Source organism: Pelecanus crispus, chromosome 1 (assembly GCF_030463565.1).
Source record: "Pelecanus crispus isolate bPelCri1 chromosome 1, bPelCri1.pri, whole genome shotgun sequence".
Classification (NCBI taxonomy): Eukaryota; Metazoa; Chordata; class Aves; order Pelecaniformes; family Pelecanidae; genus Pelecanus; species Pelecanus crispus.
The window spans coordinates 57,768,871-57,785,355 of NC_134643.1; the positions used below are offsets into that span (position 1 = coordinate 57,768,871).

The 16,485-nt window shown below is 42.9% G+C and overlaps 1 protein-coding gene across 1 annotated transcript in view; it reads left to right on the forward strand.

The window, feature by feature from the left end:
* Positions 1-3,257: 3,257 nt before the first annotated feature.
* MRTFA (myocardin related transcription factor A) overlaps positions 3,258-16,485 on the forward strand; it is a 97,747-nt gene continuing 84,519 nt past the window's right edge. Inside the window, exons 1-2 of the mRNA XM_075727990.1 lie at positions 3,258-3,284; positions 11,964-12,027. Coding sequence (XP_075584105.1) covers positions 3,259-3,284; positions 11,964-12,027 — 90 coding nt within the window. The 5' untranslated portion in view covers position 3,258. The remainder of the gene's footprint in view (positions 3,285-11,963; positions 12,028-16,485) is intronic.

The following is a 16,485-nucleotide window of genomic DNA, read 5'->3' on the forward strand; positions in this document are numbered from 1 at the left end:
TATACCTCACTGGTGTTCTCTTTGTTCATTGTAAACCTTCAACTAACATAAAATCAAATGGAAGTAATTTAATACACTTGATCTGCTGCCTTTACCAATACTGCAGACTGTTCTTATGTAGCTGTTAATAAAATGTGAATTTAGTTCATTCATTATAAGTTTTAATGAAACTGAAAGCTACCAAAAATAACAAAGAGGCCTTCAAAACTAAAACAAAAGACATAGCTTGCATGTAATGCGTGTTCTTCGCTTTTCATTATTCCTGGTGAAGACAGAGAGCTTTTATGAGCAAGCAGATTTCTTGCTTTCTGTTTTTCCCCTACGGTATCTTTATCAAGGTCTGTAAATACCTTTGGAACTTTAGAAGAATGTAGTAGTAGATACTGAAAACAATCAGTAATAGGTAGAGTATGTAAATCAGTAGAGACATTAGCAAACCAATGAAACCTAGGCACAGAAATGAAGGCAAAGGCTTTCATCTCTTAACTGTTCATCTGTTTGAAGGAAGATATAGCCTGGTTAGTAGGACTCTGGCTTGTGAATTGAAAATATGGGCATAGCTGTGAGCTTTGCCATCAGTTTGTGGTACATCCTTGGACACATCATCTCTCCCCCCACACTGCAAACAGATCGATTAACAAGTCTCCTAAGCAAATTATTTCAACAACAAGCCATGCACCATTCTTGCTTAAACCAGCAATGTAAAACAGAAAGACATCCATGCTTTCTCATCTACTTGGAGCATTTCTCTCGGATCCCTAAAGAGCTACTTTTAGAAAGTACGGGAGAAAAGGAAGGTAAATATTCCTGACTTGTCATTAAACCTAAACCTCCTAGAATTACCATCATCCATGGGAACATTTCATGTTTTTGACTTTACTCTTTCACTAAACTACCTCTGGAGGGCTAACCCTGTCAAAGAGCATGGAGAAGAATTACGTTACATCAAGATTTATGTGCTTAGCCAGAGCTGAACTGGATCCCCAGGAATGAAAAGCAAAGAGCTGTAAATGTCAGGATTAGAAACTAGGGCAACATAGTGGCTGACTGGCAGAAACTGGCTGTTTGGTTCTTCCTAACATTCTTGTATCATCAAGCTTCTTATAATGAATTTCATAGGTTAATTGTACATGGCACAAACATTTTTTCCTAACTACTTCATATACATTGCTTTGCAGTTATATCATGTCCTCTAGTTCTTTGACTACATGAGAGTATAAGGAAAGGCCAATCTTGCTTTCTTTGTACCATTTATTATTTTATACCTTCCTCATGTCCCCTTCTGTTTTGAAGGGCAATCCTGATTTTTTCAGCTTTGCAGTGTGAGACAATCCTTCCCTGAGCATTGTTACAGCCTCTGTCATGATTCATGTCCATAACATCCTTTTAAGATAGAATAAGCAGGTGTGAGAACAATGTTGCAGGTAGACGTTCACCAACTATTTATAACAATACTGTAATAGTCTAACCACGATCCTGTGTTCTGCTCTTTAGGTATGGCATCATTCCTCTATTTTCTCAACAGTCTCACCCCAGTTAACTGAAGTTTTCATTATGGACATTTCACCCATTTGGAATTTCTTCTCCCACCTTCATACTAAACCAAGAAACAACGTGCTTCTCCTGGAGAAGCCAGATATTTGGAGGCTTCAGCCACCGGAGGGGCAGCTGAAACCTCCAAATCAGCTGAAACCTCCAACTCAGTCACAGGTCAGGCAGCGATGCCAACATGGCATCCAGCCTCTCCCCACCACCTCTGGTGCAGGCCTCCTGCTCCTCCATGGCTGGGCACCCCCCCAGGCCCACCCCAAGGATTAGGGGTGATGGCATCGGGAAGGCAAAAGTCGTGGGGCTGGGGGAGGCAGGGTGAAGGGGGCAGCCAGGCTTGCATGGCGCTTCCCTTGCCCTCAGGGCCACCCCGCTGGGCCTCACCTGGCCCCATGGAGCCACCTCGGGGCCAAGGGGGCCCCGCTCACCCGCTGGCACCAGCCAGGCCTTCGCCGCACCGTTCCCACAGCGCCTTTTGGAAAACATCCCCTTACAAAGCAAACAAAAAACCCCCCATAAACGCAATAAAAGTTAAACATCTGCCTGCCCCTCAGCATGCCCGCTGCCGCCCCCCAAAGGCCACAAGGGCATCGCTGTCCCTTTAAGGGCGAAGACCCCGCCCCTCCCCCTCCCCCGCCCTCCCAGGGGAGTCCCGCCCCGCCCCCGCCCCTCCACCGATGACATCATCCCTGCTTTCCGATTGGCTGTCCGCCCCGCCAGGAACGCGACGCCCGCCCCGCCCCCGCCCCCTCGCTCTGCCTCGAGCCCGTTAGCTTCCCCAGGTGCTCGCGGCCCATTGGCCAGCGCCGGTGGCGCTCACCCGCGCCTCTCCGCCCTGATTGGCGGAGCCCGGCGCGTGTCGCCGCGGCAGGGAGGCGCGGGGCGGGCGCTTCCGCGGTTGCGAGGCGCCGGTCGGCGGTGGCGAGGCCGGGTTGCACGCTCGGGGGAAGCGCGGGTCTCGGCGGGCGGCGGCGGCTCCGCCAGGGACGGGTGGGGTCGGAGCGAGATGGAGCCGTGACCAGGTGAGTACCGAGCACCGGCTCGGCCGGCAGCTGCGAGGCGACCTCTGCCGCCGGGGGGCAAAGAAAGGGGGGCGGGGGGGGTGGGTGGGCGCGGGCCCGCCTGCGGGGAGCCGCCCCGGCGCGGGTCTCGCGCCGCCGCCCGGACCTCTCCTCAGCGGCGGCCGTTGGTGCGGGCGGGAGGGGGCAGCGCGTGCCCCCTGATGCCGCCCCCCCCCCCCCCCCCCCCCCGGCCCCCGCCCCACCGGCCGTCCTGGGGGCGAGGCGGGCGCCCGGCGCGGCTGGACAGCTCCGCTCCGCGGGGCCCCGGCCCGCCCCGAGGGGCCTCCCCTCGCCGGGGCACCGCCGCTGCCTCCAGCCCTCGGCCGGCTTCGCCCCCTCCGAAGCCCCCGCGCCTGTTTCCCCTCGGCCCCGGGCTCGCTTTTGCCTCCCTCCGGCCTCTCCCCGTCTCCTCCCCCTGAGAGGGGCTCGGCGCAGCGTTTCCCCTCTCTTGTCCCGGGCGCCTCGCCCTTAGTAGGTCGGCGGTGGTTGCTTTTTGGGTGCTCTCTTACCGATTTTACAGGCCCGGTAGTGGTGGCAGTAGTTTACAAGGATTTGTGCAGCAGCAATCTCCTGCCGTCCTCACCGCTCCGTGCACACACCAGATTGTATTAAGCGGGGTTAATTTTCCCCACTGAAAAGATGCTCGTCTATGCTATGGCTGGATGCATATTTAAGGTAACATCCATGTGACCCAGGCGTCTGTCCAGTGGGGACTAGGTCTCCCTCTCTGTGACTGTAAAATCTCGTATCGGAGAGGACTGTAATTTCATATATCGGGGGATCAAGGATGAAAACTCGGACCTTTTGCCTTGTGTGTAGGTGGAAATACCCTCCCGAGACCTTTATGATCTGCCTCTGTGTATCCTTATACTGCATCATGCAAATGGTGTGCTAACATGGTTCTGCGTGGTTCTGTTTTACAAGATGAACCTTGAGTGGGCTGAATAAGGGGCTTAAGGTTTGCTGCTGCTTATAGTACTTCCTTTCTTGTATCATGTTTGTCCAGACAGTATCAGGGCCTCTGCCATGAAACTGCATCTTAGTCTACCATCAAGTGAAAATACATTCTGAAGGCATCAAAAATGTTTCTTTTTAAGTCTGTAGCTTCTTTGCTGGGTTGTGAAAACCAAAATGTGCTTTTTATTTGCTGGTAGGATTTGAAGACACAGCTCTGAATATTTGGAAAATATAAAACGTAGCTATTCTGGACTGAATGTGTCTACCGCAGCATTTCCAGCATGGGCACTGAGACAATTCAGTATGCAATTCTGTCTTTATTTTAAATTTGCATTTGACATCAGTGCTAGTTAGCCATGGCATAGCTAACTTATTGAAAGTGTGTTTTCTAATTGTATGTTGGTTTTACTTTCAGGTAAATATACAAACAAACTTTCAGCACTGATTTCAAAGTATATCTTGCTGCTTGCACAAAACCCATCAGTAGGCTTTTGTAAAGACACTGTTAAAATTCATACGGTAGAAGTGCTAGAAGTGTAATGCCTTTAGGTCTTCATAAGTATTGCCAAAAATACTTCAGTAATTTCTGAATATGAAATGAGAGGGACACCCATTTGTTCCCGTTTGCTGCAGTGATTAAATGAGTGATCTAACAGTTATGATTAAACAGAATCTAATAATAGATTTTAAAATAAGTGTATGATCTGAAGCTGACTGTGAACTCCTTTGCTGTTCTTGAGATTCGTGCTTTCTGCTGAAAGGAGAAGGAGACTCAGGGCTGAAAGCAAATGCTATAAGCTTTTCACAAGTAGGCGAATTTGCCCTTCTTAATTACCGGATATTAACTTACTGAGCCCTTTTCAGTCCTCCCTTGCTTATAATTTAGATACCGAATGTGATTTCAGGAAGAGAGTGAAATACTGCTAGTTATAACTCCTTGGGCATCGTATTGTTCTGTACAAAATGTAAGTAGTGCTGTGTTTGCTGGTTCCAACAGTTGTGGAAGCAGCTTTGATTTCTATTTAATTAAGGCCATCCACTCTAACATCATGTGGGAGAAGACCCCCAAATCTTCAGGCAACAAGCAGATCAGGAAACAAAACACAAAGAGAGGGAGTACAGAATACATTTTGACAGAGGGCTAAGAGAATATGGGTGTCTTCCAAAAGCAGTCTTTAAATTTTCCTCCCCTTGAATGTGAAATAATAGGAAACTCTTGGTTTTGGGGAGGGGTGCTTGCTTGTGACTGTTTTTTATAACTCTGGCTCCTGCTGGCATGGTAAAGCAGCAGCATTTTCCACAGACCCTTTCATCCTTGAACCTCCAGGTGAAATCTACATTCAGGCAATCAAAATACCCCTTAATTTAGTAGTAGTAATAATAATAATAAAAGCCCTACTGGATTTCCTTCACTGTTGAGCCATGATTCCATTACTGTGTGGTATTTTGTGGGGGGAAAGGGCAGCTGTACTAGATATAGAGAAGGATCAGAGCAAAAAGGGTTTGGATGTTAGAGCAGAAAGCAGATAAATTCTTAGGATGTGTCAAAACGTTATCACAAGATTAATTGCTACGCTCATTTGGAATGTGTGAGGTGTCTCCATATATGCTTTTTACCTCAAAAGCACAATTTATAGCACTTCCGAGAATCTTCTGTCTTTACTCTCTATAATCAGCTGTCCTTCCTGTCTTGTGGATGATATAATCGGACTGTCTCAATGTCTGTTTACATACTGATAACTCAGTATTATGATTAAGAACCCTTTTGAAGGGTACAGTTGATTTCCTCTCTGTAAAAAGACGTAACAATTACTAAATCGTCTTATAGTTACACAATGCTCTTCCTTTAAAGTTTTGGGTATTTTTTTAAATTAACTGTGTCCTGAGGGTCAATGTCTTTTCCTGAGAAACTGTTGAAGAGGAAGCAGAAAAAGCAACTGTTCAGCGGTCTGAAACCGTCAAACACCTACTCTGGGAAAGCCAAATCTAATTATTTCCTGCTGGACACATTGCTGAACTGAGACTGAAAACAGAGGATGTGGTTACACAGACGTTTCTTTTAGTGGTGGGGCTGTCTTAAACAGCTCATATTCCCGTCTGCCTTTTTTTTCCCCTCCCCACCGTGTGCTGTCACCTCAGTAGTGATGGTATGTCTGTGGGGCTGCATGCTGAGCCAGGTTAGAGACCTGATTTTTAGTTTGTGCATGTTCTGTTCCTCTCCCCGCTCAGCCCCCAAAATAAAAGGTGGAGGAGGGCCAAAGGAATGAAAAGCTAGAGTGGAGGGCGCACAGAAGTGGATTAGTAAGAGCTACAGCTAAAGGGAACATTTTTGGAACCATAGTTTAAAACTGTTCCTGTGATTCTTCTTTTATGCCTGTCAAACAGATTGAATGGATGGGTTTGTCTGAATTCAGAAACTCATTCCTTTGTCAAATACTGTGTTCAGTCCTTCAGGGACATAATGCGTGTGGTTAATGTGTATATTTTACCTTCCCTCCTTTGAGTGCTTTATGGAGTGCAAACACTGTTAAGTGGCTTCTTCAAGGGAAATGAATGGCATTGGGGTGAGGACAGTTTACATTACTGGGCTTAGGTATGCCATAGTGGTCAGTCAATGCCTTTAGATTTTTAAATGCAGGTTGTCCTTGTGGAGGGCAAATGGTGTGTGCAGCTTACACAGGAATCTGCCATCAGTCTGATACTGTGTTTTCAGATGTTAAGAAACAATGCCAGTAACAGTAGCTCACTTTCTTAGATCCTTTTCTATTTCTGATATGAGACACTTATTTTCCACACAGATAAATTTGAGAGATTGTCACTGAGCAAGGTACTGTAATTGTTTAAATTAGATTGGTTTATATTTCAGAAATTGAAGTAATGAATTTAGTTTGTGCAGCATTCCTTTCCCCTTCCCTCCCCCATTTTCTTGTGTGTGCAGCATCATTATTCTTGTGTGAAGAAATATTTTGGATTTAGGCACACAGCCATATTGATAACATCTCTGTAAGAAGGTGAAATTTAACACACAGTCACAAGTCTTTTTAAATCTTGAAAGCTAAAGGCTGAGCTTTTAATTGGGGATTTTCTTTTGCACCTTAACCTCACGCCATCCATCTGCTTTTGCTCTCCTACCACAAACTAGCACATCAACTACTTCTACTTATCCTTCTTAATTAACTTGTGCTCCCTATTTCAGCTTGTTTTGGCCCTCCTGATCCAGAAAAGCAGGGTTTTTGCGGAGCAGAGCAGAAGCAGCATGGTAGCTGCTGCTGCATGTGCCAGGATGTTATTTGTTAACAGGTGATCACTGGGGGCTGCCTCTGTGGAAGTTCCTAATTCACTGAAATAAAAATTTTCCCCTGGACATGGTAAGGAGCTGCTGCTGCTGCTGTCATCTCTGCTTGCCATGGGCACATATTGAAGTGTTCCACAATGCAGGAGCCTCTGGCATAAAGCAACGCAGAAAAGTCCCTATTTTGCCATCTTCCAGTGAGGCAAATAAATGTGGACTGCGCATCATTTTCAGAGTACCTTCACATTAGGGGAAGAGGAGACTGAAATGATACGTCTAGTTTTGTGAAATTAATTTTGTTTTGGGGCAGGAGTCTACATCATAGATTGTTTCAACCTCAAATTAATGCTTCCTGTAATATATGGCAATTATGACAAGTTCTAGCCGCACTAGGGAGGGGGTGTGTGTGTACTGTGGTTCCTTGAGTTCTGCCCTTTCTGTGGTTTAGCAGACACTGAGGATATGTCTTCGCTGCACGATTGATCCATACGGTCGACACCCTGTTTAGGCTTACCCAAATGAGATCATCCTTTACACACAGCCATACCCATGTTATGATGAAGTCATTCTTTCTGCAGCTGTTTATGTGTGTGAAGGTACAGCTCTGAGCAAAGATGAGACAAGGTTCACTTTCTGTCAATTACAGGGAAATATTTCCTCCTTCAGGAAGAAACTTTTGGAAAAGCATTGAAAGACTCTACTTGGGTGATTTTTTTTTTTTTAAATTATTTTTGCCCTCTCTTATGATTTTTTTATAGAAATATAGGAATTTCCCAACAGAAAGTGATTACAGTCTGCGTTGTAACTTAGTTTCTATTCCATTGTGTGAGATGGACCCAAACCTTGTTGAGAGATTTCTCTGTGATTGGTAGGGCCAAGTTAATGTTAGGCCTAATATAACTGTGTCTCTAAATTCGCTCTCATACGTCCTGTCAGGCATGCTTGACAGCAACAGATTGCCTGGAGTCTGAATCTTTTCAAAGCCTGCATCTAAGAGGTAGTATGTCTGTTAGAAAGATGGGATATGAATTTGGCATTGCCGTGTTCAGATCGGACTTGTGAATCATGTCAGTGAGTTTTGAGTTGTTCAGACGTGCTCAAACTCCAAGTCACCAGCGAAGGCAATAAGTCATTGTAATCACTGGAATAGCAGCCATTTGGCTTGAACATGTAAACACTGACATATAAACATTTCCATTGGATGGAGAAGTTTATCAGCAAGATGAGGCTTCTGCATTTCTTAGAGATGACACTATTTTTTCTTCAGAAAATCTAGGACAGTGGAATTTTGCCTGCATTGACTGTATAGTGAGAGGAAAAAGGAGGGTTGGAGGAATGTTTTGGTGTGCTGTAAGCAAAGAATAACAAAAGCAGTTTAGCTGTGGAATTTTGCCAGAAAATGTTTCAGTTATCAGATTAATCTTTGCTCACTCACTGCAATATAGAAGGACAAGTAAAGAGCTCATCTCTCATTACAGTTCCAAGGCTGTTCTGCTAAATTTTTGTGAAGTCTGACTTGTTATTTTGAAGGTGGGGTGTTTCTGTGTTTTCTGTTTTTCCTTCTTCAAGCTGGATTGAAATTCTGTGGGGTGACTGAATAAGGATAACAATAGAAACACAGTATACCTGCAGCATCTCTTAGCTTAATGGCACACATATTAGAAAAAAAGTTGATGACCGTCCATGCCCATTGCAAGCCAGTTTATCTCCTACTTGGGGTTCAGATGACTAAGCAGTAAATCGCAGGATGCAATACTTCAACCATCTGCTAAGATTGAGCAGGAACTTCCTTGACAAATAGGACTGAAAGTTTAAAGTTGGCCCTTTATTGGCCAGAGTACCTGGAATAAAACTTTAGTTCTTAGTAGAGAAAGAAAGATAAATATATGCTGTCCTGGAGGATGAGTTACATGTGGGAGAACAAGGATCTCTGGACACCTGAGAAGGCTAATGGAAGTGCTGGGAACTCAGAAGAGGTAAATAAACTGAAGTAGGAAGTTATTGAAATAATTTGACCCGGTTTTCTGCCTGTGTGTTTGCATGTACACATACACACACATGCATGTTCTTTTCTGAGGAATAGTGCTAAGTTTTTGCAAAGATGCCAAAAATCACTGAGTGTATTTATGTATTTATATATATATATATATTTTTAATCTTCATGCATACCTTAAGAGGTAAGACCTCAAGGTCTTCTGTATTGTGCCAGGTGAGATGTCTATCCAGCCTGGTGTCTTCTGTTGACCAGTTGTTGGTAATGAGTGCCTTGGAAGGGATGTAGAACTGGGGATGTACACAGAGATTCTTCCCTCTTCTGCCTCACCCTGCCAGCTGATTAGGGATAGCCTGGTATATTCTTCAGGACTGGAAAACTCAGCAGTCTGAAGTTTTGCAGAGAAAAAACACACTGAAGAAAATACAGAGATTTTCTGACTGGTTATGGGGTCCCACTTCTGTAAAAGACTAGCAGATTGCCCTGTACCCCGGTGGTAGGACAGGCAGACCAAAAAAAGACTCAGTGTTGGAGCTGTCTTGACTCAGATGAGATTCAGGAGAACATGGATCTTAAGTGCTGGAAATGAAATGCAGCAGCATGGTGATTGTCCAGTTTTATCTGTGCTGTTGCAGTCTTAAATTGGAAGAGAATATCCATTGAACCAAGATTACTGGAAGTTAGGGATTGGCCAGCAGAAATCTTCAAATGAAATGCGTCTCTAACTTCTCCACACTAACTTCTAACTCTAACTTCTCCACACTTCCATGTGTCAAAAGCAGTTTCAGGAGTACCTGTGTCTCAAAAAAAAAAAAACCAAACCCAAAAACCCCAAACCCCCCCCCCCCCCCCCCCCCCAACCCACTCAAAACCAAATGATGCCAAAAACTTGCACTGGAGTAAAGCTTTAATATATGGATAATTTCACTCACTTACAATTTGTGATTTAAAAAACCAGCACCGTCACAAGCAAATATTCCATACCTAAATTTTGATGTTATGTGCTTGATGCTGTCAGAAGAATGCTCCAGCAAGATTATTTTATCAGACTATATAATCAGGCACTTTGTTCATCAGATTGGAATATTGAACTCTTAGCCATGGTTAATTGTTTACTATCTTTGTGGAAGACTTTCCTTGACTTCTTGAGGCCTTTTTGCCTTGCCTTTAGGAAATCTAGGATCCTCGATTCTGTAAAAAGTACATTGTAAGTATATACTTGGTTTTGTAGCTTTGCATCATTATCATATTTTAACTACAGTTGTATCAGTTTGGCTTTATTAAAGAAAAAATAATTACTTGTTATGGGTTCTCACATTAAATTAATTGTTTAAGTGGTTGTGAGTAATTCTAAATATTGACTTGATGACAAATACTGTAAGAGGTGGCAGAATGACTTCTTGATTCTGTGGCAGAACCATGATTAATGCGTGCTGACAACATTTTATTCAAAGAAAAATTGAAACATTCTCTGAAAGGGATTGTAAGGGAAGCTTCTAAAGTAGTAGGGTCCTTACTTTTTTTATTTGTGTCAGTATTGTAAATCCCTTCTCCTGCAAATTGTTAACTGGAGGAGAGTTGACCAAGCAGATGTGCAATTCATCACCTGTAGCTGGTTCTAAACAGCTTTCTTCTTTTATTTGTTGGGGATCAGGGAAACTCTTTCAAATTTTGCAATATGCTGATTATCCAAGTGTCTAGCTGTGGGCATTCTTTCTTCAGAAGAGACTAACCAGTCTAATTGGTCTTATTCTGTCTGATGTTAAAGTAGTAGACAGCTCTTTTTTCTTCTCTTCTTCCTTCTCTTCTCCTTCTCTTCTCCTCTTCTCTTCTCTTCTCTTCTCTTCTCTTCTCTTCTCTTCTCTTCTCTTCTCTTCCTCTTCTTCTCTTCTCTTCTCTTCTCCTTCTCTTCTCTTCTCTCTTCTCTTCTCTCTTCTCTTCTCTCTTCTCTCTCTCTCTTCTTTCTCTCTTCCTCTGCTTCTCTCTTCTCTCTTCTCTCTTCTCTCTTCTCTCTTCTCTCTTCTCTCTTCTCTCTTCTCTCTTCTCTCTTCTCTACTTCTCTCTCTTCTCTCTTCTCTCTTCTCTCTTCTCTCTTCTCTCTTCTCTCTTCTCTCTCTTCTCTCTTCTCTCTTCTCTCTTCTCTCTTCTCTCTTCTCTTCTCTTTTCCACTCCAGCTATGTTAATGCTTGTGTCCTCAGTCCATCTGGTCTGAAGTTTGTATTCAGGGAGGTGCCTGGGTTTCTTTTATTTTCTTTTATTGACAGAATATCATGGCATCTCAACTGCAGTTCTGTGCTTCTGGTGTCTAGGAAGCCCTGAAGTCTGAAAAGCTCAGAGGAGGAAATGGAATGGAAACTTTGTTAAAACCTTCATATGATGATTTGTATTTTTTTTAAGGTGGCTGAGGAAGTAGGAGTGAAAGTATGGCAACTACAAATCAACTTCTGACCCTTTTTACTGCTGTTTCAGACAATAGTCTTCCAGAGCTTCTGAAGTAATTATTTTCTAGTCAAGTCCTGCTGTGCATACCTGTTAAAACTGTATGGCCAAAGTGGGCGTTACTTCAGTACATTTATGAGTTTTTAAGGTGCACAGGATGGTTCCCTCTTTTCCCCCCACCCCCCAATGGGATTCTCATTGCAGTCTTGACAAGTCTGAAATGTACTTTTTTTTTTTTACCTTTCCCTGGTTTTATTTGAATGGATAACATGGTGTAATAAACTAGTCATAACAGTCTCCAACTTCTACTATCCAGTGTTTAAGAATGATTTCAGTACAAGGACGGGAAGATCGAGTGTATCATTTGGTGAATATTCTGGCTTAGTAAATCTCAAACAATGCATTCTTCAGAACTGACAAACCAATAGTCCTAAAGTAAAAGTTCTGCTCTGCAAGTAGCATGGGTATGTGTATAGAAGTGCAGCAGTCTTTATGGTATTTCAATGCAACCTGTTGTGTATGCCAAATTAATTAAAGATTATATGAAAAAAGAATCCTAGATGAAGGACTTCACTCCTTACTCTTAAAGGAGAAAATGGATTGTGGTGTTTTTGGGGTTTTTTTGGGGTTTTTTTAAGATCTCTGAATATTTGTGTCCTGTTTTCCCTTTTAGTGACTGGGGAGAGAGCTGCTGGCATGGAAGTGAGCTGGGTTTGTCCGTGGGAACTGTGAGTAAGGTATGTATTGTGTTCTCTTTGCTGTCTTTAACCTGCACCTTTTATTCTTATGTGCTGAATTGAAAATTGATTGTGGTCACTAAACATGAGGGATAGTAGTGTGCTAGACATGGAATATTTTGAATTTGCACTAGCATCAGGTGTGACAGCTGTCCAGCAAGGACTTTATTGTGTAAGAGTATAAATGGCACACTTGTCCCCTTTTCACTGCTGCCTAGGAATTAGTCGGACTTGTCACAAGTTAGCTGGTTGTGTGTCGCAAACTTTTTTCAGTGTTACTGATACTTGGCTTGCTAGACTGATTTATTCAAGTGTATAAAGGTAGACAATTGTATCTATACAGTAAAATTGTAATGTCTGCAAAGGTGTAACTGAGCTTAGCATGATACAGTAGCACTCAAAAGAGAGGAAATATTCAGGCATCTGTGGTCCCGGGCTGAGTCTTGTAGTAAAGAATAGAAAATGTTTTAATCTATTCTGGCACCAGAACAAAAGCCTTGGTTTAGATGTCCTTCATGTCCTGGCTATTAGTATTGTTGCTTCAAAGAAAGGAGGAGTGAAGGTTGAATTTGGTATCCTTTGAATTAGCAAAGAACAGCAGCAGTACCAATTCCCCCACCCTTCCACCATGTCCTTTACCCACATTCATTAGATTTCCATGTTAGGGAGTACCTCTTGAGTACTTACTACTACTTTTCAGTAAACTGGTTAGCTTAGACAAGACAGGAATATTGATACGTGCTTCTCTATGAATCACTGAAGAAAATTCTTACCTGTTTTTCAGTAGTGGGGAAATCCAAGGGTGGAAAGTCAGCTCTCATAGGGGGGAAAAAGGGAACAGCAGATCTGGTAACTCAGTCTCAATTGCTGGACTTTCCACTTAAATGAATGTCATGCTGGATAGCTGCATTAGGAGATGCTAATAAATTCAAAGAAATTTGGATTCCACAGCTAGTGTCCATTGATGGGGAGGAGAGGCAAGGTCAATTCAGATTGGTTTAATTTCTGTAGACAGTTTCATAACGTCATGACTAAAGAATGTGACTGGGGTCAGAAAACTTCTTGCAGACTCTGTTTCAGGCTTTGGTTTCACACTGTACCTGACATGAGGTAACTGAAAACTGTCACTTTGCAGTGGGCCCTGCTCCTCTGGTTTTTTTTGGATGAGATCTAATGAACCTGTGGTTGCAGGGTTCAGATTGCTAGCACAATGGGAAAACAAGCATGTTTCAAGGTGTAGCGTTCCATCGGAATGGCAAGCTGAATTGACTTGCTCTGTGTCTGCAGAGCCACCAGATTTGAAGGAGAGAAAGTGAGAATTTGAAACTGAGGTGAGGCGATACAGTATGGACCTACACTCAGTCACAGCCCATGATGAGACAGAATTAGATAAAATGTAAAACTACTTCCTCAGACACACAGAAGTAAGTTGCCATAAAACCTTGCCATAAACTCCTTAAGATTCTTAAGTTCTGCAGTTTTGCCTGCTGCTTTGTGCTGACATGAATGCTTGTGCCAGGAACTGAACTGACTGAAATCTAACTACCTTTGCTTTATTTCCTTTTTTTCCTTTTTAAAATTTATTTTATTTTATTTTAGTCTAGATTGGTTCCCTGAGCTATCTTTCCTTCTTTGCCCAAGTCAGCACTTTGTTATGCCCTAGCTCATCCGTCTTGTCCCAAAGTTCATATCTTCTGTGTTTGAAAGTGTATTGTTTCTTGTGAGGTCTTATTTCCACTCTCCTCTTGTCCAGTGACTTTTTTGTCCCAATCTGCCCTAAATCCGCATTCAACATGAGTTCCTTCATACTTTCTCAGCCCCTCAGTTTTCCTGCCATGAATTTCCAAGTCAAAGCTCACATCTGGCTGCAGATCGTCAGCATTCCCTTTTCTAGTTTGCTGCAGCCTCCCTGCTTCCTTTGGTTGTTGGCATCTGTTGCTACATGCCTTTGCTGCTGGCTGAATCCATTGCTTCATCTGCTTGCCCCTATGGGGCAGGGAGGAATGCTTTGCCTCCGACACGAAGGAAATTTTAAAAAATGCATCAGACAGCAATTGCAAGGAAGTCAGTCAGAAGGTGGTGGAAAACAGGCAATCCTGTTCTAAACACACTGCAGTTCATCATGCGTTTCTTTGGCACCAGCGCAGGCTTAAACAGCTTGCTCCCTTTCACGGCTCCCTCTGTTTTGCTGGCATAGCTGTTTTTGTGGCCATGGTGAGCCACTCTGGGGAACAGATCCTCCTGGAAAGAAGTGTTTTTTCCTAGACTATTTTTCATCTGGTCCAGTACATGTTGTCTCCGTAAGATTTATGCTAGTTTCACAATGAGGAAGGTATGAGAGTGGGAATGTGTAGCAGACTGCTTAAGTTGGCACTGCTGCTAGATGTTTAAGTGTGCTCTTTGACATTACAGTTAAGTTGATCTTTGAGTGAGCTGCTGTTGTAAAGGCTGGTCAAACCTCTACACGGCTGTGCACTTCTGCTTCTTCCTTTGCATCAGAGCTAGTGATTGTGCAGCCACAGGGCATGTCCAGCTAGCTGACTGATCCTGTAGAAAATGGTTTCTAATCTTTTGCAGAGTTAATTGTCTGCTGGTTCAGCTGACCTGAGTCACCCCGTGGGTGCACACTCATTAGATCAGACAAAAGAGAAGCAGCAGGAACCAATAGCTCGGTAGCAGAAGGCTGCATTCCTCTTTTAATTATGATGTTGAGCTATTTCATGACCAAGGCCTAAAATATACAAGTGTACCCATTGACACAGGAGACCTGAACATCGCATCTTTTTTGCTCTCTTTTGTTCTTTGAACTTCAGTAGAAATTGATATTTCTTCAGTAGCTATCATTTTTAGTCTCACAAACTAGATGACTAATTCAACACACTGAGAGGTATGATAGAATTATGTGTCTATAAACTGCTTCACCAGTTTAAGGCTCAGCGTCCTCTGAAATTAGAAGGATGTCTTCCTCGTTCATGCCTTGAGCTCAAATAAGAACTTCAGAAATTGGTGGGGAGCGCATTCTTTTTGAGCAAGGATGTTTATTATAAATATCATTGTGATTCTCAAAACTAGCTTTGGTATTATCAGCTCTTCTGTGTACCCAGAGTTCCATGAGCTTGAAAGCCACAAAGTTCCTCCAAATACATATTGAATCATGAAAAGTATTTCTTAAAAACCATCTGGAATGCCAAACTACATTTCTTAGCCTGCTATTTGTGGTTTTAAGAAATGGATGTTTGATGATGATTTTTCAAGACCTCTTAAAGACTTTCTATCACTGCTGGACTGAGTGAAACAAATGCTAGTGTTTTATGAAGGAAGTACTTGGGGCTTGAGAAATACGGTTCTTGATGAGTGGTTGTTAAAATCATGTGTGAGGCTGTGTTTGTCTACAGCAGAAATGATGCAGTTGATTGCTTTGCACTAGATGTGTTCTTTGCATCTTTTTCCCCTCAAGTCCTAACATCTCTATACAGCTATTTCGTGCCTTTTGTCTGATAACATTTCTTGCCATTTTCTTACTGGTCTGAGCATGTTTTTTGACTCTTGTACTGATAGATTTGCTGGAGGTGGTAGTGGAGAGACTTCTTGTGATGATTCAAAGATGTCCTCTCTTACTGTAATGTTACTGGCATAGTATGCATACAGATTCAGATTCTTTAGCTCAGATAGAAAGTTGTGCTTATCTAGGTTTTACCAGCATGTTTGTTCATATGTGTTTCAATCTTTGCATTATTAATAGGGGCTTTGTAGGGTAGTGGCTTGTGAGGCTTGTGATCATGGTGAGATGGACAGTTTACACCTTCAAATCCCTGGTTCTAATCCAGAATGAATTTGGTTACTTTTTGACTGCTTTTGCCTTTTTTTTCCCGCCAGTTACTGTGAAAGTGAAGGAAGTTGATGATTGGTTCATTTTGCAGAAGACAAATGCGTGTGGAATATGTGTGTTAAAATAAAATTCCATAATCTAAGAAGGTCTCTCTTTAGTGGTCTGCATAGTTTGGTTTCTTAACTTAAGGTGGTTCCTCAACAACAAGCTATTACATTGTCAGGGTACGGTCTTTATGATGCTTGTGTTGTTGCTTACTGTATTGTATATACTGTATGGACAGTGTCATCAGTTTAATTCTCAATTAACTGGAGAAGTTATTCTGCCAACAGTTGTGTGCCTGGGTTAAGCTGACTGACAGGAAACCAAATGATTTTTTTTTTTAATACAACCTTGGAGGTCTTCCTGTTGGTGACTTTTCTTTGATATCTAAAGATAAAAGGAATATCTCTTGCTCTGATCGTTATAGCTTCTCAAGCTGATGTGATGTGTAATGATTAGGCTTCCATCTGCTGCAAACTTCACTTCTCCTGGGTTATTCTTTTGATTTGTGATGACCTGGGGGGTATAGTTGCCTTTGGGCATGTCATGGCATTCTCTTCCTCTCTTCTCACTCATTTCAAAGATTT